Source organism: Budorcas taxicolor, chromosome 8 (assembly GCF_023091745.1).
Source record: "Budorcas taxicolor isolate Tak-1 chromosome 8, Takin1.1, whole genome shotgun sequence".
In the NCBI taxonomy this organism is placed as follows: Eukaryota; Metazoa; Chordata; class Mammalia; order Artiodactyla; family Bovidae; genus Budorcas; species Budorcas taxicolor.
In genome coordinates this window covers 58,503,673-58,527,696 of record NC_068917.1, presented here as the reverse complement: position 1 = coordinate 58,527,696, position 24,024 = coordinate 58,503,673, and the positions used below count along the sequence as shown (strand labels likewise).

Genomic DNA, 24,024 nt, shown 5'->3' with positions numbered 1-24,024 from the left:
TTGTTCCATGTCCAGTTCTAACTGTTGCTTCTTGACCTGCATACAGATTTCTCAGGAGACAGGTCAGGTGGTCTGGTATTCCTATCTCCTTAAGAATTTTCCAGTTTGTTATGATCCACATAGTCAAAGGCTTTAGCATAGTCAATAAAGCAGAAATAAATGTTTTTCTGGAAGTCTCTTGCTTTTTCAATGACCCAACAGATGTGGCAATTTCATCTCTGGTTCCTCTGCCTTTTCTAAATCCAGCTTGAACAACTGGAAGTTCACCATTCATGTACTGTTGAAGCCTGGATTGGAGAATTTTGAGCATTACTTTGCTAGCGTGTGAGATGAATGCAACTGTGCAGAAGTTTGAACATTCTTTGGCATTGCCTTTCTTTGGGATTGGAATGAAAACTGACCTCTTCCAGTCCTGTGGCCGCTGCTGAGTTTTCCAAATTTGCTGGCATATTGAGTGCAGCACTTACACTAAAAAGCCTCTTGATTGAGTGAAAAAATTGGCTTAAAACTCAACATTCAGAAAATGAAGATCATGGCATCCAGTCCCATCACTTCACGGCAAATAGATGGAGAAACAGTGGAAACAGTGGAAGCCCCGTTTTGGGGGGCTCCAAAATCACTGCAGATGGTGACTGTAGCCATAAAATTAAAAGACGCTTGCTCCTTGGAAGAAAAGCTATGACCACTCTATACAGCATACTAAAAAGTGGAGACATTACTTTACCAACAAAGATCCATCTAACGAAAGCTATGGTTCTTCCAGTAGTCATGTATGGATGTGAGAGTTGGACTATAAAGAAAGCTGAGTGCCGAAGAATTGATGCTTTTGAACTGTGATGCTGGAGAAGACTCTTGAGAATCCCTTGGACTACAAGGAGATCCAAACAGGCCATCCTAAAGGAAATAAGCCCTGAATATTCATTGGAAGGACTCAGGCTGAAGCTGAAACTCCAATACTTTGGCCACCTGATGTGAAGAACTGACTCATTAGAAAAGACTCTGATGCTGGGAAAGATTGAAGGCGGAGGAGAAGGGGATGACAGAGGATGAGATGGTTGCATGGCATCACCGATGTAATGGACATGAATTTGAGTAGGCTCCGGCAGTTGGTGATGGACAGGGAGGCCTGGCGTGCTGCAGTCCATGAGGTCACAAAGAGTCAGATATGACTGAGCGACTGAACTGAAGGTTTCATTTTGGTATATGCTTTTCAATACTTCTGTACTTTTAAATGAAATAAAAGCATGCTTATATTTATGTATAACCCCCTGAACCTCATCCAGTATTTTTCGACAGCAGGGGTGGGTGGTAGGGGGGACATAATTCTCCACCAGTCACAGTGCAATCAGTGCAGACACAGTGAATACTGAGTCTTCGGTTGATTGCCTAGGTCAGAGCGGTAGGACCATGAAAGATTCTTTTTCTTTCTAAAATCTCTGTATTACTTTTTTTTAACAAAAACAAAAACCAAAAAGTAAAAAGCAGCCCAAAACCACCTATTAAAGATCCAATTTTACTCTGAAAGAAAAGTTCAAAACCAAGGACAATCGCTGTGTTCTGACAAAAGTTTCCAAAAGTACAGAAGTGATACTTGGCATACCTAAGACAAGAAACTTTTGCTGAGGTTGATGATTATGTCATTACATTTAAAACGCCCATAAATTAGCACTAGATACATGGGGGTGTGGTGAGAGGTGTGGGTGGAGTGAAGGAAATTAAAAGCTGCGGTCAGACTTAAAAAAAAATACCCCATAAAGCAACGTATGTTTCTGACAGTTGAAACAGACTGCATGACAGACAGCAAAACCACATTTCCGCATGTTTTTTTTTTTTTTTTGGAATGGATCTGTGGCTTTATGCCACCAAGCAATATTTTGGTTTACCAAAATGTACTCTATGGCCTTTTAATTTCATGTTTACTTAACTTTCCTTACTATCACTGCTGTTCTCACTCAACTAGACCAGCTTAAGACAAGTGTCCTAAAAGGGGGAGAAGGCTTTAAAATACAGAATACGCTTCAAATTAGGAAAAAAGGAAAATTAGCCACACACATGTAATTCACATCAACTAAAGTACTCATTGTAATCTGGGCATTTAGCTCATACCTAATGAACAATGGAATAATTATTTCTTTGGAAATACAGTCGTTTCTCAAGACAATTACAGAGACTTGGCCTGTTTACATAAAATTTCTCAACACAAAAAGGATAAAGAATCATTGACCTATCATTGGCTGAATGATAGAAAAATGTAAAAGCAACAGAAGAAAAGAATGACTGAAGCAAAGAGTTTCCATAGCTGATGAATAATTTAAAGGATTCTGTACCTATTTTTAATGTTAAAAAAAAAAAAACCCAAACTTAAAAAGGATAAAAGACAAAATCAGATAATTTGCAAACTCCCACTATTGTATCTATATAAAGGTAATGGCAGTAATCAAGCAAAATGATGAAGAGACTCTCTCTGATACATTGACACAAAGGTCTAACACCTCCTTAAAATGATAAGTTCCAAAAACCACAGCCCACAAAGGACTGCCTGGCAAAGTCCATTGTGGTCTGGGTATGGAATGAAGGCACAAACACAAATCTAGCTGAAAATGAATCCTTGAGGTTTTTGGCAGGAGATGAGGGGAAGGTACTAATATGGAGGCAGAAGTGAACCCACAAACTCCCTGTCCTTCTTCTCTGTTTCTATCCCTCGCTCCTCCCTAGGCACCTCATCCACTGGCATAATCAAGACCAAGCTTCCCCTCCAAGGTCTCTTCTCTCAAGGGTACCCTGATTCTGAGAGTTTACAGAGGTCAGTGTCTCAGGTCTTTCTCTGTTCATTTCCAAATTCTGCATTCAGGGCCACTTGGATTCCTCCTTTCCAGGACATGTCATCTCTTCAGCCCAGCCTCTCTCCGTGTCCCTTTCCACTCAAATCATGTCAACCAACATTATTGAACATTTGCTGTCAGGCCCCATGCAAGTTGCTGAGAATCAAGCAAATTAGCCAACAGACATGGTCCCTGCCCTACTGTCTTCCTTACACTTTCCTTCAACAGCCCATGTAATAGAAGTAGCACTTAAGACTTTCTATAATGCTTCCCAGACCCATGTCCTCAACCATTTCCTGAATCAACCAACCAGGCTGAGAATGGTTGTAGCCGCCACTTGAACATGGACATCACCTTTCCTGCCTCTGTGCCTTCCACTTGGAATCCTCCTCTCTTCCTTTCTTCCTGTCCAAAAGACCTCTTCCTCTGCAGTCCCACTAAAACGTCCCCACACCCTCTGTAACAGCATTCTATCACTTCCAAGCCAGGAAGACTTCCTCCTCTTCTGCCTCTGTCACAAGTGTGTCATCACCACACACTGCCATGTACTGTCCACACTGGTCCCAATGCCATTAGAACAAAAGAATCTCATGGAGGCTCCCCTATCTCCCTAACCCTCAAAGTGGCCTCCACAAAGTATGAGACCAGTGAGCATGTGTTGAATGAACAGTTACAAGCCACTGTAGCCTCTGCCTTCCATCTGGGGTGTCCAGCACTAGTGACTTAACTCTGCATCTCTGTCAGTGAGGGAACAATAAACGATGTCACAACAATTTAGTTCTTTTTTTCAGGTTTAAGTCTTTAGGTTATAATCTTCTTAATCTTCGTAAGGTCTGAAGTGAAGTGAAAAGAAAGGCACTCGGTTGTGTCCAGCTCTTTGCAACCTCATGGACTATGCAGTCCATGGAATTCTCTAGGCCAGAATACTGGAGTGGTTAGCCTTTCCCTTCTCCAGGGGATCTTCCCAACCCAGGGATCGAACCCAGGTCTCCCACACTGCAGGTGGATTCTTTACCAGTTGAGCCACCAGGGAAGCCCAAGAATACTGGAGTGGGTAGCCTATCCCTTCTCCAGCAGATCTTCTGGACCCAGGAATCAAACTGGGGTCTCCTGGATTGCAGGCAGATTCTCTACCAACTGTGCTGTCAGGGAAGCCCTTGTAAGGTCTAGTTCTAAATATTTCAAGTTGAGAACCTAAAAATTTCTATTCAGAAAATTAATCTTTGTATGAGTTTCAAACAAACAAAAATGACAAACGTAAAAAAGAAAACTGTAGCACTGTAAAAAAGAAAAATTGGAAATTATAAATCTGGAAAGTTGGCATGAACACCACCTTAGAACAAATTCGACAAAGACCTCACCAAACTTTTTTCTACATACATCCTAAACTGATGCAAAATATGCCAAGAGTTCTTGCTTAGACAGTAAGGAAATTCTATCAGCTCTGCTTAGATCGGGTTAAAGCAGGTCCTAACCATGGGTCTCCTTCCTAGGTCAGCCATATCAAGCATTTGTAAATGAGCTGCTATTTAAGAAGGATTCTGGGCAAAAGTGTACTATGTCTGACCCAGGTTCTCCTAAATCTGAAACCTCAAAAATGTGAAAAACAACAACAAAAAAAAAGTTTTTTTTTTAAGGCTTACAAGGAAGAGCTGTCATCTCCACATTCCTGGAACCTACATACAGGAAAAATTTTAAGGACACTCTGGAATTCTGCAGGACACACTTTCTCTACTAAAATGTCCAAACCAAAAAAATGTAAAAGCCCAAACAAGCACTCTGGATTCCCCAACTTGGCCAAAAAATATTCAAGCACGTAACTGTGAAATTGCCACTATGTTTTTTTATTGGCCACTTTCGGTGAACTATATTATTTTTTGAGGTTAACCAAAACAGACATACTTAGAAGTAATAAGCCATAGTTCCAAACAGCTCTATGTTCTCCCCCAAATCAAAAGCCTTTAAAATAGTCATCTACATTCACAGCAAGGCACAACAGAATATGCAAGGTAAAAAAATAAGCCCAAATAAAAGAAGTTCAATGAACAGTGCCCAAAACATTTAAAGATATAATAAACTCATATCCTAGATGCATAGGCTACTTAGAAAACTCCAGGTTCCATTCTGTTTACTACAATGTAATCAGGACTAGACAAAGTCAAGTACAACACACTTTGATCTAACCAAGAAGCTAAGGGAAAGAGCAGAAGGACTAATTTGCAGCAAGAACTGCCCTAATTTCTCAGCTGGAGTAGACCAACCCAAGGTTATACTGAATTCTCAGGTGGCCCAGTCTATTCTATCTTGGTAATAACCAAACAGGTACCTCCAGAAAATGGTTGAAACACGGACACTGTTCAGCATGAACAGAGAAAGGCTATCAAAAGACAATACTTTTGAAAAACTGTTACCTAGAAGGAACTACATTCGAAAAACGAAGATCATGGCATCCAGACCTATGCACCTCATGGCAGAGAGACAGGGAAAAAGTGGAAACAGTGTCAGATTTCATTTTCTTGGGCTCCAAAATCAATGCCGATGGTGACTGCAGCCACAAAATTAAAAGACGCTTTCTCCTTGGAAGAAAAGCTAGACAACGGATTAAAAAGAGCAGAGACATCACTTTGTAGACAAAAGTCCATATAGTCAAAGCTATGGTTTTTCCAGTAGTCATGTATGAATGTGAGAGCTGGACTATAAAGAAAGCTGAGCGCCGAAGAACAGATGCTTTTGAACTGTGGTGTTGGAGAAGACTCTTGAGAGTTCCTTGGACTGCAAGGAGATCAAACCAAATAATCCTAAAGGAAATGAGTCCTGAACATTCACTGGCAGGACTGATGCTGAAGCTGAAGCTCCAATACTTTTGGCCACCTGATGCAAAGAGCTGACTCATCTGAAAAGACCCTAATCCTGGGAAAGATTGAGGGCAAGAGAAGGGGGCAACAGAGGATGAGATAGTTGGATGGCATCACCAATTCAATGGACATGAGTTTGAGCAAACTCAGGGAGATAGTGAACGACAGGGAAACCTGATGTGCTGCAGTCCATGGGGTCACAAGAGCTGGACACAATTTAGTGACTGAACAACAAGAGAAAGGAACTAAAAAGTGACTAATTCTGGGACCCTCAATGGGTAGCAAGACAAACTGGCCTCACTTAAAACAAAAAATTTCCAATGAAAATGACTACAGAAAACCATGTAACATCCTCATTCTGAACTTGAAATAAAAACCCATTACCACCAACTCAATTCTGCTTATCATCATGAGAAAGGGAGAACACCACCTGAAAATACAAGTATTGTATACATGTATTGTGTACCATACAAGTATGGTTTGACAGGTTCTCTCATAATGATACAACTAGCTAGAGAAGTCAGACAAAGCTGATTCTTGGCTTCTACCCATTTGATGCTAGTAGCACCTCTGAGCTCTGACAACCAGAAGTATCTGCAGATACTGCCAAATATCCTTGGGAGAAAGGATCAGCTCTGTTTGACAACACTGCTCTAGAGAAATAACTTCAAACTCCTTTCGGGTCCTGGTATCCTCCCTGGATCAATGAGTGCTATCAACTCTTCTCCCACAGAAAAAGACACACAGTTTTGCATATAAGTTCAAGGACTCTGTGGATACTTTAAAACCCAGTCAAGGATCCCCCAATTCCAATTCTCATCCCAGGCAGGCACTCCATAATTTTTCAGTCCTCTGGACCTTCCCACGTGGTTATAAAAGGTACTGTGCCTGTTTCAGAAATGTCACGGTCAGAAGCACAAAAATATAGGCCTGTGGTCATCAGGCCATAAGCCAGCAGTGCAATCTACAATAAAGATGAACCATCGGTTCAGTGACCCAGTGCACTTTTTCACAAAAAAAGTATACTACTTTTCCCCAACCTGGAATAACTAACCAATTCACGGCAGTGTTCATGGCCCTGCAGCCCTGGCTGAAAAACTACCCTCAACCCATGTCTCCGTTCAACTGTTACAATAGCATAAAGTCCTGAAGCAAATAAAGGAATTGTTTCGCAAATTAAAAACTGAATCTGAAGACCAAAGCTATTTCCACTTGGTTAAAAAAAAGTGCTCCATCCACTTGTATGGTTAGTGAAGCAGAGCCAGAGCAGGGGTTGGGCAGTGACGCAGAAAAAGCCGCTTGAGTTAAGGGGAAGACTGCTCCCCTCCACACCACTTCTCTACAAGGATTAGGGGGCAAAGAACTTGCTAATCTGGGAACACAAAAAGCTTTTTCTGATACAAATATATATACTTAAAAGCAGACCCACTATTATTTGTAACACTTTTAAACTCACTATGTGCAGAACACAGCAGGCTAGCTAGATACATTTAAAAGCCAAAAACAAAACAAGCTTACCATATTAAAAACAGTCCTTTAGGAGGGGGGTCTGAAGCTGGGCAGACTCTTGCAGTTTATACCCTGTAACGTCCTGGGCAAATTTCTTAGCTTCTCTTTACCTTATTTTCCTCATATACAATGGTGGCATCCAGATACCTTCCTTAATTACAGGTTATGATTTAAACACATCAATGAGCTTCCCTTGTGGCTCTCAGTTGGTAAAGAATCCACCTGCAATGCAGGAGACCTGGGTTCAATCCCTGGGTTGGGAAGATCCCCTGGAGAAGGGAAAGGGTACCCACTCCAGTATTCTGGCCTGGAGAATTCCATGGACTGTATAGTCCATGGGGTCGTAAAGAGTCAGACACAACTGAGCGACTTTCACTTCACTTAAACAAATCAATACATCTGAAACACCTAGCGCACCTGTTGGTTTGCAGTAGGTGCTCAATTGTTACCTGGTATTATCATTAATATCTGTCAAAGGTACACATATGGACAGACTTCCCTGGTGGCTCATTGGTAAAGAATCTGCCTGCCAATGCAGGAGACTCAGGTTCGATCCTGGGATCCCTGGCTCGGGAAGATCCCCTGGAAAAGGAAATGGCAACCCACTCCAGTATTCTTGCCTGGGAAATCTCATGGACAGCGGAGCCTGGCAGGCTATATAGTCCATGGGGTTGTAAAAGAATTGGACATGACTCAGCAACTAAGGAACAACGATACATAAGGACAATCTGTACCTACAGAGTCACTGATACTCTCTTAACCTAGAGAAAGACACCTCAGATGTGGTCATACCTATGGAATTAGCAACAGAGCACATGGTTCTAGGTTGTAAAATATTGGCAATAGTAGGACTTTTTAGGTTTCTGGTTGGCTTTTTTTTTTCTTTTTTTTTTTTTCTGTCTATAATAGCCTAACACTGCTCAAAGGAAAATTCTTAAAAAAAATTTTTCATCACACATAAAATTTATTCAAAACCTTAAATTAACTGAACAGTATGCCACTACTGTCAAGCAATGAAATTAGGCATAGACCTTTTGCTAACACTGGTCATTTTAAAACCATATGAATCCAATCCTCAATTGAAAAAATTCTTCTCACCAGCTCAAGGGCCTGTGGCAGAGAACTGTAATGACAACTCCTAACTTTGGATTGCCCATCAAGACCTTTGTTGCTCTTCATAAAAATGAGTCCTGCCTATATTTAACTTATATGCAGAGTACATCATGAGAAATGCAGGGCTGGAAGAAGCACAAGCTGGAAGCAAGATTGCTGGGAGAAATATCAATAACCTCAGATATGCAGATGACACCACCCTTATGGCAGAAAGTGAAGAACAACTAAAGAGCCCCTTGATGAAAGTGAAAGAGGAGAGTGAAAAAGTTGGCTTAAAGCTCAACATTCAGAAAACTAAGATCATGGCATCTGGTCCCATCACTTCATGGGAAATAGATGGGGAAACAGTGGAAACAGTGTCAGACCTTATTTTTCTGGGCTCCAAAATCACTGCAGATGGTGACTGCAGCCATGAAATTAAAAGACACTTACTCCTTGGAAGGAAAGTTATGACCAACCTAGATAGCATATTCAAAAGCAGAGACATTACTTTGCCAACAAAGGTCCGTCTAGTCAAGGCTTTGGTTTTTCCAGTGATCATGTATGGATGTGAGAGTTGGACTGTGAAGAAAGCTGAGCGTGAAGAATTGATGCTTTTGAAGTGTGGTGTTGGAGAAGACTCTTGAGAGTCCCTTGGACTGCAAGGAGATCCAACCAGTCCATTCTAAAGGAGATCAGCCCTGGGTGTTCTTTGGAAGGAGTGATGCTAAAGTTGAAACTCCAGTACTTTGGCCATCTCATGCGAAGAGTTGACTCACTGGAAAAGACTGATGCTGGGAGAGAATGGGGGCAGGAGGAAAAGGGGACGACAGAGGATGAGATGGCTGGATGGCATCACCGAATCGATGGACGTGAGTTTGAGTGAACTCCAGGAGTTCATGATGGACAGGGAGGCCTGGCGTGCTGCAATTCATGGGGTCGCAAAGAGTCAGACACGACTGACCGACTGAATTGAAGAGCTCAGAAATAAAGCTCATATACTAGTGGTTAACACTCTGCTATAGGAAATGCAGTACAAATGACAAATTGAACCATCCCTTCAGTTGTTCCAGCCTTTCCTCTGCTAAGTTCCAAAAACTGATTTCAGATGTCAGAGATACAGCAGGAACAAAACACCTTCTCTTTTGGAGTGCACAACTTAGTGATGGAACCTGATCTCTACTATGTTCTTCATTCACCAAAGGCCAAGATTATACATTCCCCCTTGTACCCCTTCCCCTTATTTTTACCTACAGTTAACTTATAAGCCAAGTTGAAAAGCCCAAACTTAACTCTAAGTAAAAGACAGTGCAAGAAACCCAATGACTTAAGCTCTCAAATTCACTGTAAGTCAGTTTACAGGCCTGCTTTACCCTGAGTATCATCAAGGTAAACCTTAGCTAAAGAAACTGACATCTGCACTGGATTCTGGAAGTGTAACTAATCCCAGGAGCTAACTGCTGTTGTTGTTTAGTCACTAAGTCGTGTCTGACTCTTGTGACCCCAAGGATTTGTAGCTGGCCAGGCTCCTCTGTCCATGGGATTTCCCAGAGAAGAATACTGGAATGGGTTGCCATTTCCTTCTCCAGGGAATCTTCCTAACCCAGGGATCAAACCCACATCTCCTGCAATGGCAGGTGGATTCTTTACTGCTGAGCCACCAGAGCTAATTACACAACAGGTAATAAACTACTACATATTCTCCTCTAGCACTTTAGGAGAAAATTATTGGACCACATTTCAATTCACATGATTTCAGAAGCTGTATGATTAAATTTTCCAGTGCTTTTCCAACACTATATACGCCAAAGGAAAAGTATAAAAACAAATCACTTTAAAGCAGCACTAGAATTATATACATACAAAATATATTTAATTTTAGGGAATTCCCAAGTGGTCCAGTGGTGAGGACTTGGCCTTCACTGCCAGGGCCCAGGTTTGATCCCCAATCAGGGAACTATTAATATGTGTATAGTGGCAAACCACCCCCCCCCAAAAAACAAAAAAACCCAGAAGACACCATATGACATTAATATTACATGTTTTACAATAACTATTCTAGTTGTGCATCAACATTACTCTGGCCTGAATGATGGCCTTCAGGGAGCCAGTGAATTATGAACCATCCACTAATTAACTGAGGGACTTTGTCATTTAAAACTGGAGTCTTATCTTATTCATCCAAAAGATGGGGAAATGCTTTAGCAACATTATTGGAATCTAAATAAAATCATGGATGAGAAAGTATCCTTTAAAATATAAAATAGGTTACTTTTGTAGTTTAAAAAAACAAAAACCTCTGAAAATAGGTGTTAAAAGGGACTTTCTGAGACTGAAAAGAAGTCTCTATTTCTGTCCATTGGGTTTTAGAAAATAACCAGAAGAATCATTTTAGACAAAAGAACTAAGAGATCTCAGTGTTTACTTACACTCTTATTTGAAGCTAAGAAAAGCAAAGTGCTGAGAAGTTAAGGTACTCAGCAACATCACACAGCTGGGTACTGGCAAGGTCAGAACTGGAATCTGAATCCCCTGATTCAGGAAAGTACTTTGGTGGACGTAGTAGAGTATTCCAAACAGAGCATCTGAAATGTTTGGAGATTGGACAGAAATACCTACCACACCAGTGATCTGAAATTGAGTCAAACCGAGGATCTGTCTTACTGGCTGATTTCAAGAAGTTATTTAACTTCTATGTGCCTCAGCCTCCTCATATACAAAATGGAAATAACAATGATAATATAGAGCAGTAACCTCATAAGGTTATTGTGAGAATAAGTAAAATATTACCTCTAAATAAGCTCTCTAAAATCACTTATTGTTATGATTAGGATTCTTACACTTTCAATGACACGGTATCCTTTCCACCAATAAAAAACTAAGATATCTTCATTTCCTTGTCCCCTGAAAAGAAGCAGAAGCTTGCATTTTTACTGATTTGAAGTTAGCTAAGCATACCACACTATGGCTAAGATCAATATCTCCCCACACTCACTCAAACCACAAGTACACAAACCTATTAATAGTAAAAGAATTCTTCAGATACACTCTGACAAGTGATAGAGGGATGTTCAAACTGAATTTTAAATTCAGTTAGGAAAGATTCATGTTTCCATCTTTAAGAAGGCAAATCCCACATGCTAAAATACATGTATTCTACTTTAACTAGCCTAACTTGCTCCTAGAAAGCAAACCAAACTCAGGTGCTTTTTACTTCACCTTTCCTGTCATTTTTCCACAAACTTAATAAGTAGGCACCACAGGCCTTACTAGGCTTGGAAGCTCAAGGTGTGTTATCCTACAACCTCCATATATCCTTAAAAATACCGTACACATTCTTGGCTCCCTCGATCTGAATGCAGGGACTCCCTCATTTACCAAATATTTCACGCACAGCTTCTGTGTGGCAGGCACAGTTATCAGGGCCGGGGACATAGCAAAGGCCATCAACGCCCCTGTTCTCACACAGCCTTAATTTCAAGTGGGAGCAAGGAGGCTGGCGAGAAACAAGTTTATACCTAGTGTTTGCACAGTATACTTAAGGAATGCGAACACAGCCAGTTTCACTAAGCGCTGTGCTCACAGTGGATCTAGGCTTTGTATTTTAATTTGTGATCCCAAGCCTCCATTTGGCAGGGCCGGGACTCTGGAAACAGCAGAGAGGAGAGGGAGGCTCTGTGCTCACACACACAGGGATCAGGTCTCTGGCAACACTCTAACACTACGTGGAGGGCCAGGAGCATCCCCATCTTCTCATGCTGCATACAGCCAAGAACACCCCAGAAACAAGCGCACTGTCTGTTGTTTGGGAACAGTGCAGTCAGTGCAGGGAGCCCTGAGAGGAAAGTCAAGAAACCTACGGCTTCCTTTTCGACCAGCAGCACCTTGGACGCCCGCTGACCCGCATGAACCCTGGACTACCAGCCCGCGTGCTGATCCTCCTGTACTGTGACACCGGGCTAGTCCCTTAAGCCCTTAAGCCCCGGTGTCATCTGTTCAAGGAGGCCAGTGGAATGACACTGCTTGGCAAACTGTCGGGCACTCCACTGAAAACTAAATACAGGGGTCCAAGCTTGCTACTTGCTTTACAGGAACATCAGGAAGATTAAGGAGAACATATAAAATGCCTTAAGCTCTCTGTAAAGAAAGGTGTTACGGGGAACTAGTGCTTGTAATTCCTACAATTATTCTTCTTTCAGTTATATTTCCTTGCATTTTCCGATTCTTTATCCAAAATAACCCACAGACTTTCAGAAGCAGAATATGTATTTCGAAAATAAGAACACAATCCCAATTAGAATGATAACAATTATGTGAAGCTTGTGAGGAAATCAGAAAGTCAAATCCATCTTCCTTGGCTCCACCTCTCCTGCCTAAGCTGTGGGGCGAGTATGGGGGCCGAGATACAGCAGGCCGGACAGGTTGTAGGTGGAGCCCAGGAGGGCTGCCAGCTTTTCTCTCCATCTATCACAGAAGCTCCCTCCACAATACAACTTGTGAAGTATTTGAGGGCAAAATCCTCAAAAATGATGACAAAGTGACCCACGCACCAGATGGCAGAGGACCTGAGCGGCATCTGGGAATGTTTTTCTTTTGCTTTTTTGACAATCCAGCTAAGAAAACCCACATTTCCCTTTGTCTCCCTGGATGGAGTATGGTTACAACTCTGAGGAAAGCTGGGCTCGGTGGTAGAGAAATTGTCAAAGCCTGGCATAAACACTAGGTCAAGTTCAATGAAAACAGAGAGGGCATATAGATTTGCGTTGATTGCCAGCCAAATCCCTCTTTACAGACAGAAAGCAAGAAAGCAACTGACAGCTGTTACTAAGGCCACAGCAAAATGACTCTAATTTTTGCTTCTGACTAAAACTTCTCAGGCCCTTCCCTCTTAGGAGTGAATAGTTCCATGAACTCTCTTCTCAGTGAACGTACTCTGAACAAGTCCTCAATCTCGCAAACTGTCATCATCAGTGTAAATATTCACTGTTTGCACCTACATATGCTGCCTCCCACTTCTCTCCAACAGCCCAGCCCACAGAACTGATGGTAAATGAGCCACGAGACCACTGGACCTGCCACCACAGCTAAAGTTCTAGAGGTTTTTTAAGAGCAGGTGTGGGGAGGGAAAAAGGGAAAACATCTAGATATCACATCCCTTTCACTGGCTCTGGAGCCATCAAGTGATTACTACTGTCCTGAAGCCATAAACCAGTCTATCCAGTCATGTTAAATAAAAACATTCTCACTAAAAACAAACACAAATTGCTTCTAATCACACATTTGAAACATTTAATTCACAATTGCCTTCACCTAGTCTACGGTGGAAAACAAAAAGTTAAAAAAAAAAAAAAAAGTACAATTCTAGGAAAGACAAAATGAAGAAAGCAAGAAGCAAGGGCCAGTGCCTGCACTATCCCAGCCTCATTGAGGCTGGAACAGCACCTAAAAAGATGCATCTTATCCCTCAGTCCACTAATCCAACCCAGCTCAAACTAATATCATTTAGGATACAAGGAATTCTGTCCAGCAAATAAAACAAGTGGAACAAAAATAAGCACTATCCAGGAGGGACTAAGGGACATTGAGAAAGGAAATATCCCTTCATTTGAATGCTGCAAAGAAAGTCTTTTAACAGTATAAGCAAAACATTTGCCTTCATTTAAAATTTTGAGTTGTGAGCGATTTCCTGCATCTAAGAACCTCTTTTTGAACTACAAAAAGGCCACAAAACATCACATTTTCCCCTCCCAGCTTCCCCCTTCAAAAACCCACAAGATGGCGATTAACAAACAGCCCGTTGTCTTCAGGCAGTTTTAGAGGCCACAAGGAAAAGATAAAAGTTAAATGGAAAAGCAAGTTGGTAAACAAATGAGAAATAGGTTACCAAGGGAGGAAGTAAATTCATCTTGATAAATAAGCAGCTCTCTTCGCCCCCATGCGTGGGAGACTCCAAGCGAAAGCGACCCTAGCCCTCTCACCCACTGAAAGCAGTCTGGATGGAGAAAGAGTTCAGGCCAAGCCGCTGGCCCCGACTCCAGGTAGAGATGCAGAGAATGGCCCCACACTCCAGGAGTCTGGTTATAAGCCCAAAGTGCAGTGGCTCAAGGGCAAACACAAGGACTAGCCCAGCCTTCCAGGAGTTCTCCATTCCAGAAAAGAGCTGAGGCCTGATCTCCAAACAAAGGCAGACCCATCCCCCAACAAACACCCTTCCAGGTAAATTCATCTCAAATCCAGAATCCACTACCTAATAACTGCATCACCTCGTGCAGATCTGATCCTGTTTAATCATTCTTTGATGGGTCATAATCTCTTTCTTAGGATCTTTGTGAGAATTAAAGAATTCTGGCAATGTGCCCAGATCAGCTGTATGCACAAGCCAAATACGTAATAAACATTCATGTCTACTGAAAGGAAATTCCAATTCCATTCAACAATCACTGCTTCAGGTGAAAAATCTTCAGATATTCTATAAAACCTCAGAAAGAAAATTAAGAACCCAACATGCAAGAAGAGAAAAGGGGGAAACCCACACAATCCAGAAAATGCTAATTATGCACATACCCTGACTGGGTAAATTTCCTCCTCCAGACCTCCTTCTTTTGAAGGTCCTGTGACATGTAAAATAACAGCTCCTGTGCCCTCCCCAAGGCACTGACAGTTGGTTTCAACTGTCCCAATACTAGATCCTCTAAATTTGGGAAAAAATTTTCTTAAAATCTACATATCTCTAGACTTACAAAAAAGACTGAAGCTAATCCTCATCCCAAAATGTCCAATCAGAGAGGTAGGGGAAAAATTATCACCAATGACTTCCCTTTGCTGCTGCTGCTGCTGCTGCTCTGTGCAACCTCATAGACGGCAGCCCACCAGGCTCCTCCATCCCTGGGATTCTCCAGGCAAGAACGCTGCAGTGGATGGCCATTTCCTTCTCCAATGCATGAAAGTGAAAAGTGAAAGTGAAGTCGCTCAGTCATGTCTGACTCTTCACGACCCCATGGACTGCAGCCTGCCAGGCCCCTCCGTCCATGGGAGTTTCCAGGCAAGAGTATTGGAGTGGGGTGCCACTGCCACCAGGATAAGTAATCATAAATTAGAAGAGGTGGCTTTAAACCTTTAATGAAAAACAAAAACACAAGCCCCCTCCCCTCCACGCTCTCCTAATTATATCTGGAGCTGCACAATTATCAAAATTTCACTTGTAATCTCTCTTTGAAAATATCTGGTCCAGCAGTGTCCACCACTGTTCAGCCCCTCTAGATTATTATTTCCTAAGGTTTATACAGCAAAAGAAAGTTCTGGCAGCAAAATTTTCACTGGTTTATTAACTTACTTTGTGCTAAAACATCCCACCTTTGATAATTCCCTTTCATTATTACACAAGAGTTCAATCACATTCATTCCTGAAAAACTGTCACTGCATAAGAAGACAACAGCCATATTTTTGCTCACATTCTCAAACATATACTCCTGCATCTACTCCTCCAATCCAAGCATATACAGTCTAAGATAAGACACGTACAAGAAATTAGTAAAGCTCCACAAATAAAGTTTCCTTATGGGAAACCTGGTCTAAACAGAACTTTAAACAAAGTGCTTGCTTCCACTGCAAGCACTGTCCCCAGATAAATTTACTGCACCCTAGAATCAAGTACACTCAAGGCTGGAATGCCAGGCCAGTCGTGTATTACTTCAACCTCAATAAATCTCTTTTTACTCTCCAAATCCTCGGCTGCTTTCTAAAATAGTCCACGAAAAAGCACCAACCTAATTAACAACAGCTTCCTCTGCAACTGTGGCCTTGATTTCACTTATTTACACATTAACTGCAGCCTCCTTTTGGCCAATCCAGTCTATTCTCTGTACCATGCCGAGCCTTTTATCTGCCCTGGACAGCATTTTCTCCAGCAGATGAAGTAGATGCCGATTGATTTGCTGTCGAGCATGGTAAATTAATAGCAACAAATTGCTGAGGGCCCGTCTCGCTGCTCCACCATGCTTCGGCAGTTTTGCTTTATTTGCTCCATGATGGGCAGCAGTCGGCCTCTTCAAGTCAATTTCTTCTTAACAACCTGCAATACTTTTCAATGGTGAAAATAGAGCTGTTCCTTGTAAGTCAGAAATCAATATCCTATTGCCCTTAGAAAATGCTAAACAAGCAGTATTGGCAATCCACTTGGTACTAGAGGGTATCAGATATAATGCAAATCCATACTGCTTCCCTCCTTGTAGTTATTACAATTTGCTAAAAGGTTCCTAATGTCATTTATCATCATTTACCATCGACCAGAGAGGCTATGATTATGATATCCTATCAGCTGGCAAGGCCCTTTCATTTCTATTCAATTAATATTTTAGCAGCACTCAAATGGTTGTGGCCCAAGTCTTGTAATCAAATTTACATGGCTTATAGTGAAACAGGAGTTTGCTTGCTCTGACTGGAAAAAAATAATAACTATATATACACATATATGTGCAAACTAAACATGTATGGGTGCTCAGTTGCTCAGTTGTGGCCGACTCTTTGTGACCCCCATGGACGTAGCCCACCAGGCTTCTCTGTCCATGGAATTTTCCACGAAAGAATACTGGAGCGAGTCACCATTTCCTTCTCCAAAACATGTATATATTCACATACAAAGACAGAGACATGTATATATACATGTGCAGTATATTAGAATGCAAGCTCTAAGTGTTGCAGACTTCTAATATTTTCCGATTTCTAAAATTCAAATACTAAACTAATTTTTTAAATGCAAAGAGATTGGCAGGTTGCAGACTATTAACTATGAGAAAATCATAGATGTTCTCAAAATGTAGTATGTTCATCTCCATTTACAGTTCCTACAGGTCGAATTTCTACATCCATTGTTCCTAATCTACATCCAATATTCACTTTTTAAAGTGGTAACTGCCTGCTGTCAGATTAAATCAGGGCCTCTTCTTTAATTACAGCATTACAGGTGAAGGATGGCAACAAGCAGCATTTAGCAATGTTATCAACCGAACACACCACCCTGTTCTGCCCACAGTCACTGACCCATTTAGAAGCCACTCTGTATGTATAAGGAACAATCAGCAGGGGGGGACAAAAAAAGTAACAACCAAACCATTGGCCACCACCTGTCCCATTCAAAACAAAAAACAGAAAGACCCAACTGAGGGAAATCCTTAGGAATGAAGGCCAATATTCTTTCATTCTTAAAAATCCCATTATGAAGAAATCACAATAAAACATGGGCCATTTCCAACCATGTCCCACTTATCATCTTCATTTTCATGCTAGAACTTAAAGACAGTGGCAAAACATTAATTCACTTTACAGCCTAGAACACTCCACTCTAACTTTTTTGGGTTTTCTCCCAACTTCAGCTCCACTGATCCTACTAAAGATTACCAGAAATTAGATTCATATTTTATGCTCTAATTCCATGTCATGTCACTGAGTTCCCCTTTAAAAAAAAAATCAACTAATTCTACCAGACTAATGCTATTTACTCAGTTACCAAAATTTAAATTAATTATGTTCTCAAACATAATTGTTAAAAATTGGCAACATTATGCAGGCTTAATTAAGATTAAATCCAATTTACTAAATGTACTTTAATTGGTACTAATTACATTAGCTTTCATTTCAGAATGACAAATTCCCCATAGGTTTCACTTTACAGTCCTCTATCAGAATCAGCACAGGGTGACTGACGATGAACATCATACAGCAAGGGGAGGGACCATAAATACTGGACCCCCCCACCCTGCCTGTCACTGCTCTGTGCTTTTATCCTTTTATCAATTTGCTAAGTCACAGAGTCATGACTCCATCACAGCCATCATTTTCTGTTCCAGTGAAAAATTTCTCTAAAAATAAATACTCTGTGGCTGGCAGCAGGCAAGAACAGAAGCATTAACCAAAAAATACACAAAGGTTTCAAATATCAGGGCCACCAATTACTAGGGTACTTCCAAGGACTCCAGGGACTCCTACTCTTGAACCCTTCAGAGACACAAATCTAATAAGTGAATAAGCCTAACCCGATCTTGAGAACTAGGCCCAATTATGCCGCAGGGCAACTTCCCTGCCTTATTGCTGCTTTCCATTACGAGGGTATCCAGTGAGTGCATCTGGAAGAGAGGCCAAGAGGAACCAAGGCTGTCTGCCTAGGAAAACAAATAAAGACAGATATGCCTCTGTGCTTAAGGGGGGAAGAAAAGAAAATATAATAAGTAGGTGGTTTGCAGGGCTGTCTGTATTTCATAATGTGATAAACTGCCCTCAGGATTCTTGATATGATTGAATTTAAAAGCAAGAGAAAAAAAGGGAAAATGTACTCCATTCTCAATTTTAAATGGATGGCATTTGAGGCCAGCTGGACAAGATGACAGAATTATAGAAGTATAAAATGTGTAAAATTAAGGGATCTTATAGAGCACCCCCTGCCCCCTAAAAGAAATACATACACCCAAATACAAGCTCTGTGCCTCTCAGAATTGTAAACAGTATAAAGAGATCTGGAAACTAAGTGGTAATAAGATACAGGAGGAGAAATAAAGGGGTATTAATCACCTGGTCCAGTCTTTAAAAAGACACTAATTAGTACTGGGTGGTGGATGAGGACCAAAAAAAAAAAGGGGGGGCGAGGGACAGACATGTACAAGATCCAGATCTAAAGTGACATCACGTATTGAGCATAATTAACAAACAGTATCTTTCATGTGAATTATTTATGTAAGGTAGAGCTAAGGGGCTTCAAGCTAACCCAAGCATAAGTTTGATGGATTTTGTTTAAGCAGGAGATATTTACATGACTTATCTGAACAGACATGACAAGGATGTCGAAATAATAAAGAATTTTAACATGCGACAAACTATATTATAATGCTAATACTGACATAACCAATAGCACATGAAGTTAAAAAAAAAGTATCTGAAATAATCAATGTGACGACGCTTTTTTTCCCCGAACTTTGTTTTCAAATGCTATCTGACTGCTTTTATTGTCTAACAGTCATCTTTTAAAGATGTATGTTTTGAGTAGGTAATAATTAACCATATTGAAAAAGGAATCCATACATAGTAGAGCTTAACAGTATGTGATCATTTTACATTTTTTAATTTTAGAAGGTAATGAAATCCATGAATATAAGAGATGAAAAGCATTAAGATTTCCTTCATCTTTTTCCAGCAGGTAAACACATACACACCTATTCCGAAATGGCTGATGAGACAGATATGAAGCACTTTCACTAGGAGACCACTTAAAACAAATGTCTATTATTATTGCCAAACAGTATTTATACATATATGCTATTTTTCTTTCTAGGAAACTTAAACCAAGCCATTTTATTCAGTCTCTTGCAAAAAAAAGTCTGGTTCAGACAGACATCTCAACACTTTCAGACTAATCATTTTTTGTCTTTCCTCTGTTTTTTTGACTGAACTAACTGTTAGATTTCAAGACCCAGTGTTGAACCTTATCACATCTTCCTATCAGGCTCATGTAGTCTGTGCAAATTTTGGAAGAAACAGTGACAGTTCCTGGTAAGACCCAACTAAGTTGCCTCTGGGGACCAGTACAAGGAATTTACATCAGTTTCTTTTGTAGTGCCACAGATTTCATTTTGATCCTCCCAGCTCACCCTCTATCCATTCTTTCACACCAACCCAAGGAAAGCTCCAGACAATTTACAATCTTACATTTTAATATTTTCCAAGAACAGCTTTCATTAGGCAAGTCTGCAATGTTCAAAATAAATTAATTCTTTAAAAAGAAAAAAAAAATTTTTTTTAATTTCAGCACCCTGCTTTTGAAAGTGTACAAAGTTTAATATGCATTCAGACACTTTAATTTACATTGTTAAATGATTAAAATGAAGATAACATGCTAAACAGATGAGGAACCACACCTGAATAAAGAGCATTCTCTCCAGTACATGGACTTTTAAAATACAGGTGGCCACAAAAACGTGCAGAATCAAACTGCAAAACATACAACTTCCTTTCTAAAGTGCACAGTATTACTGTCATTTAAAACACTTATAAAGAAATAATAGCTTACCTGCTTGTGCATTTCTATATTCAACCCATAGGACATCTCATAATACTGTCAAAGAAGGAAAAGCAATTAATTTTGAGCCTTTCATCAAACAAGCTTCCTAGTTTGTTCACAATGTCCCCAAGCAAACATAAAAGCCTCGCCTAAACCAAAATATCCATCCTTCCAATGATGGTACATCAGAAGGAACACTATGAGTATCTTCAGCTTAGTAAACTAAAAGCCACCTTAAGACACAGAATCTAAGGGAATAACTCACAAAAGTCAGAAAATCAAGCTCAAACATAGCATTCTTAACACCTCCAATGATCTTTATACATCACAAGCTGATGACTCACAAAGGTCTAATGAAAATGTGGTACTCTATGGACTCTAATTCCTAGGCACAGTGGGCAAGTTAATAACAAAAACAACATGCCTCATACAAATGCTGAGGCTTTGACATGAACTATTTGAAAAGGTGATGCTACTTCAGAGTTTCATTTCTCATTTTTAGGACACTACTCATGTTTCATACATTCAAAGGAAAAAGGCTTGATAGGAAATGAATGAGTTACTCTAGAGCCTTTATGAACCAGAGTAAAAATACACTTGGTAATACTTCTAAAAAAGCAGATCTGATTGTTTTAAACATGTAGTATAACTGGCATTAAAGAAATTCTGCCAGAACGAATCGGTTATACAGGAGACTACAACAATCCACAGTGCAACAGTATAGAAACTGAAAACACACAGAATACACGCAAATACACACACATTAGGAATATACAATGTAGGGGAAGAACGGGGAGGGAAAATCTGAAAAGATGTCTAGTGTCTCTTCTTATTCACCATTGTTTAAAAGAAATAAAACACATTTAAAACTTTAACAGTTTACTGAAAAATTCTCTGGCTAAAAGCTGTTTCAAGAGCAATAAAACAACAAAGAAAACCACTAACACAAAAACATTTTGCCTGTGAATCTCAACGAAATGTAAATGAGGTTTTTGTTTTTTTCCAATCTGTAAAAACAAAGCACAGAAAATTATACCCTGTGCAACTAAACTTTTCAAAAATTCAAATCAAAGCTGCTTGTCAGAGGCAAGTTATAACATCCTCGAATTACAGGTTGCTAATGGTCACATTCCCACAACTTCAACTGCACTGGCACAGTGACTATCCTCTAATCCTGCAGCCTCCAGCAATCTGAACATATTTCTAGCTTTTGGTACCCCAAACTAATAGCTACTCTGAATCTGCGATACGGTTTTCTTACCATCACATAATGCCGCTGCATCTCTGTCTTCTCACTGGCGAGTTTCTCACATTCCAGCTTCAGGCTGTTCAAGAAATAAGGAAATCTAAATACAACCCAGATCTTGACTTACATCCTTCAAATACACATTCCCTCCTCTAAATCATCACCTACAAAACACCGTATCAACTATCTTAAGTACCACCCTCATTACGGAAAAACAGGCAGGAGAGAAAAGGGTGAGTGGAACCAGTCCCAGCTTGTCCTTTCAACAAGGATCAAATGTAGGGGGTTTTGCTTAAGAAAAAACCCTCTAGCCAATTAACTCCAGAATCTCATTCAGAAATGAATATTCACTAAATTCACTAAACACAACATTAACGAGGAAATAAACATCAATAATGCCTACATCTCCAAGCAATAGTGGTCCCCTAAAAATGTCACAGGGGAATTTTTTCTTTAATGTTCCACGAAAAGATTAATGAAAATATGAATCAAGCATGTCTTATGAATGATGTCTTATTTTTTCCCTCCAAAACACAGAGACAAGTTGAATACCACCACCCAGGGGCAAGGCGTGGATCAGGTTCAGTGGCTTGTTTTGGTTCTGTAAGTTTATGAAATAAGAAGTACAAGCCATTAAAAATCTAGCGAAAGAAAAATATTTCAAAGGCACTCTAAGATTTAGTGATTGTCTCTTCAGACAAAAACATCTTTTCAGCATAAAAGTAATGAAATCGCCTACTTGGCGACTTCCTAAGGCTCTGGGCTCTCGGTTTCAGTGGAATGGCATAAAGAAAGAAGGAATCAAGCCCGGAATTATAAAGGACCAAGAAAGTCAAAAGGCCCCAGAATGTTCCCAACCGTCTATTCGCCTGGCCTCAATAAATCAATATTGAAAGTTTGGCCTCGGCGTTTTCCAAGTGTCCCCAGTTTCGATTGTTTGGCCTTTTTTTTTTAATTTACGGGAAAAGGAAGAAACGCTTAATTTCTTTACACCTGCCTAAGGAAAAGAGGCCTTGACTTGCCCTTTCTGCCCACAAGGAAACATGGTAATACCTTTGTGGTGGCGGAAAAAAAAACGGGGAGGGGGGGTGTATGTTGGGGGAAGACAAGAGCTAAGCAAACAGAAGGATCAGCTAAAGTCAATATCTTTACCTGTGGTACTGAGCCTGTAAAAACTGAAACTCTTCCTTAATCCGATCACAGGACTCGGAAATGGTAAATTTAAAGGGTTGAGCAGGCTGATGCGGTGCCTAAAGAACAACAATAAAATATTTAATTAGCCCACAGCAGAAGCGAGGCAGAGAGATGGAGAAAACACCACGCGGCACTGGCGGGAGGGTGGGGGGGGTGTCATCTCAGGCAAAGAACGTGGAAAACTCTCCTCCCGCCCCCTCCCCTGGCCGCACAGCCAGGCTGAGGCTGGCCCCGGGCCCCCGCGTTCTGGCGCCCGCCCGGGACCCCGCGGGCTCGAGACCCCGCTCCCTTCCCACGTCAACGGCGGGGACCCCGGGGCCAGCGCACCGCGCCCACAGCCTCCCCACCCGGAATCGAAACTGGCCCGTCGTGGGGACGCGCGCCATGGCGTCGGGCCGCGGTCAGGTCGGGGGAGGGGGCACGCGGCAGACACTCTCCCGGTCGGTCCGTCGGCTGGCTCGCTGATCTCCGGGGCCCGCGGCGCGAAAGGCCGGCGCCCCGCACTCCCGAGCCGCCGCCGGACACGCCGCGCCGCCGCGGAGGGCGCCCTCCCCGCCCCGGCGCGGAGTCGCGCCTCCTCCATCGCTCGCCACCCCTCCTCCAGGAGTCGCGGCGCGGGGACGGCGAACAGCTCCGCGCGGCTTCCAGGGGCTTCAAAGACAACAATAAGAAAATGGCTACAACTCAATTGCTTCTCCGCACCCCCTCTCCGAAAGTGCCCTCGCGCCCGGGGAGAGCAGGGGCGGGGGGTGTAGGGCGACTCTCGAGCTGCGCGCGGGGTTTGGGCCGCCCTCCACGCCCCTCAGGCCAAAGACACAACTCAGCGCGCAGGGGGCGACACGGGGAATCCCCCGGCGCCTGGTAAGCCCGCGCCCCCACCGCCCGCACTCACCGGGTGTCTGGTCTGCGGGTACATCTTGCTCAGGTCGCGAATCATCCAAACCGATTTAGTTGGCTGCGCTGGGCAGAGGCGCGCGGCTCATTGGCTTTAATGGCCCCGAGGAGGAGGCGGCGGCGGCGGCGGCGGCGGAGGCGGCCGGCCGGGTCCGAGGGGCGGCTCGGCCGGTCCCGGCCCCCGCTGGGTCTCGCGTGACGCGGGCAGCAAGAACGCGCGGCGGCGGCGGCGCCTGGGTGCGGGCGGCCGAACCGCTCCGCATTCCCCGCGGGCGTCACTGGCCCGCCGCGGGCATTGTCCGGCGCGCGTCTCCCGCGGCAAGGCTCCGACGTTCGCTCCGCTGAGGCGCGCCCGCCGAGCCCGG

The 24,024-nt window shown here is 42.1% G+C and overlaps 1 protein-coding gene across 3 annotated transcripts in view; it reads right to left on the bottom strand.

The window, feature by feature from the left end:
* TLE4 (TLE family member 4, transcriptional corepressor) overlaps nt 1-23,793 on the bottom strand; it is a 159,213-nt gene extending 135,420 nt beyond the window's left edge. For all 3 annotated transcript variants that reach the window (XM_052645416.1, XM_052645417.1, XM_052645418.1), the window contains exons 1-4: nt 23,658-23,793; nt 22,724-22,821; nt 21,587-21,650; nt 20,335-20,379 (exon numbers count right to left, since the gene is read on the bottom strand). In XM_052645416.1, the coding sequence (XP_052501376.1) occupies nt 20,335-20,379; nt 21,587-21,650; nt 22,724-22,821; nt 23,658-23,702 (252 nt within the window). In that variant the 5' untranslated portion in view covers nt 23,703-23,793. The remainder of the gene's footprint in view (nt 1-20,334; nt 20,380-21,586; nt 21,651-22,723; nt 22,822-23,657) is intronic.
* Between the last annotated feature and the right edge of the window lie 231 nt (nt 23,794-24,024).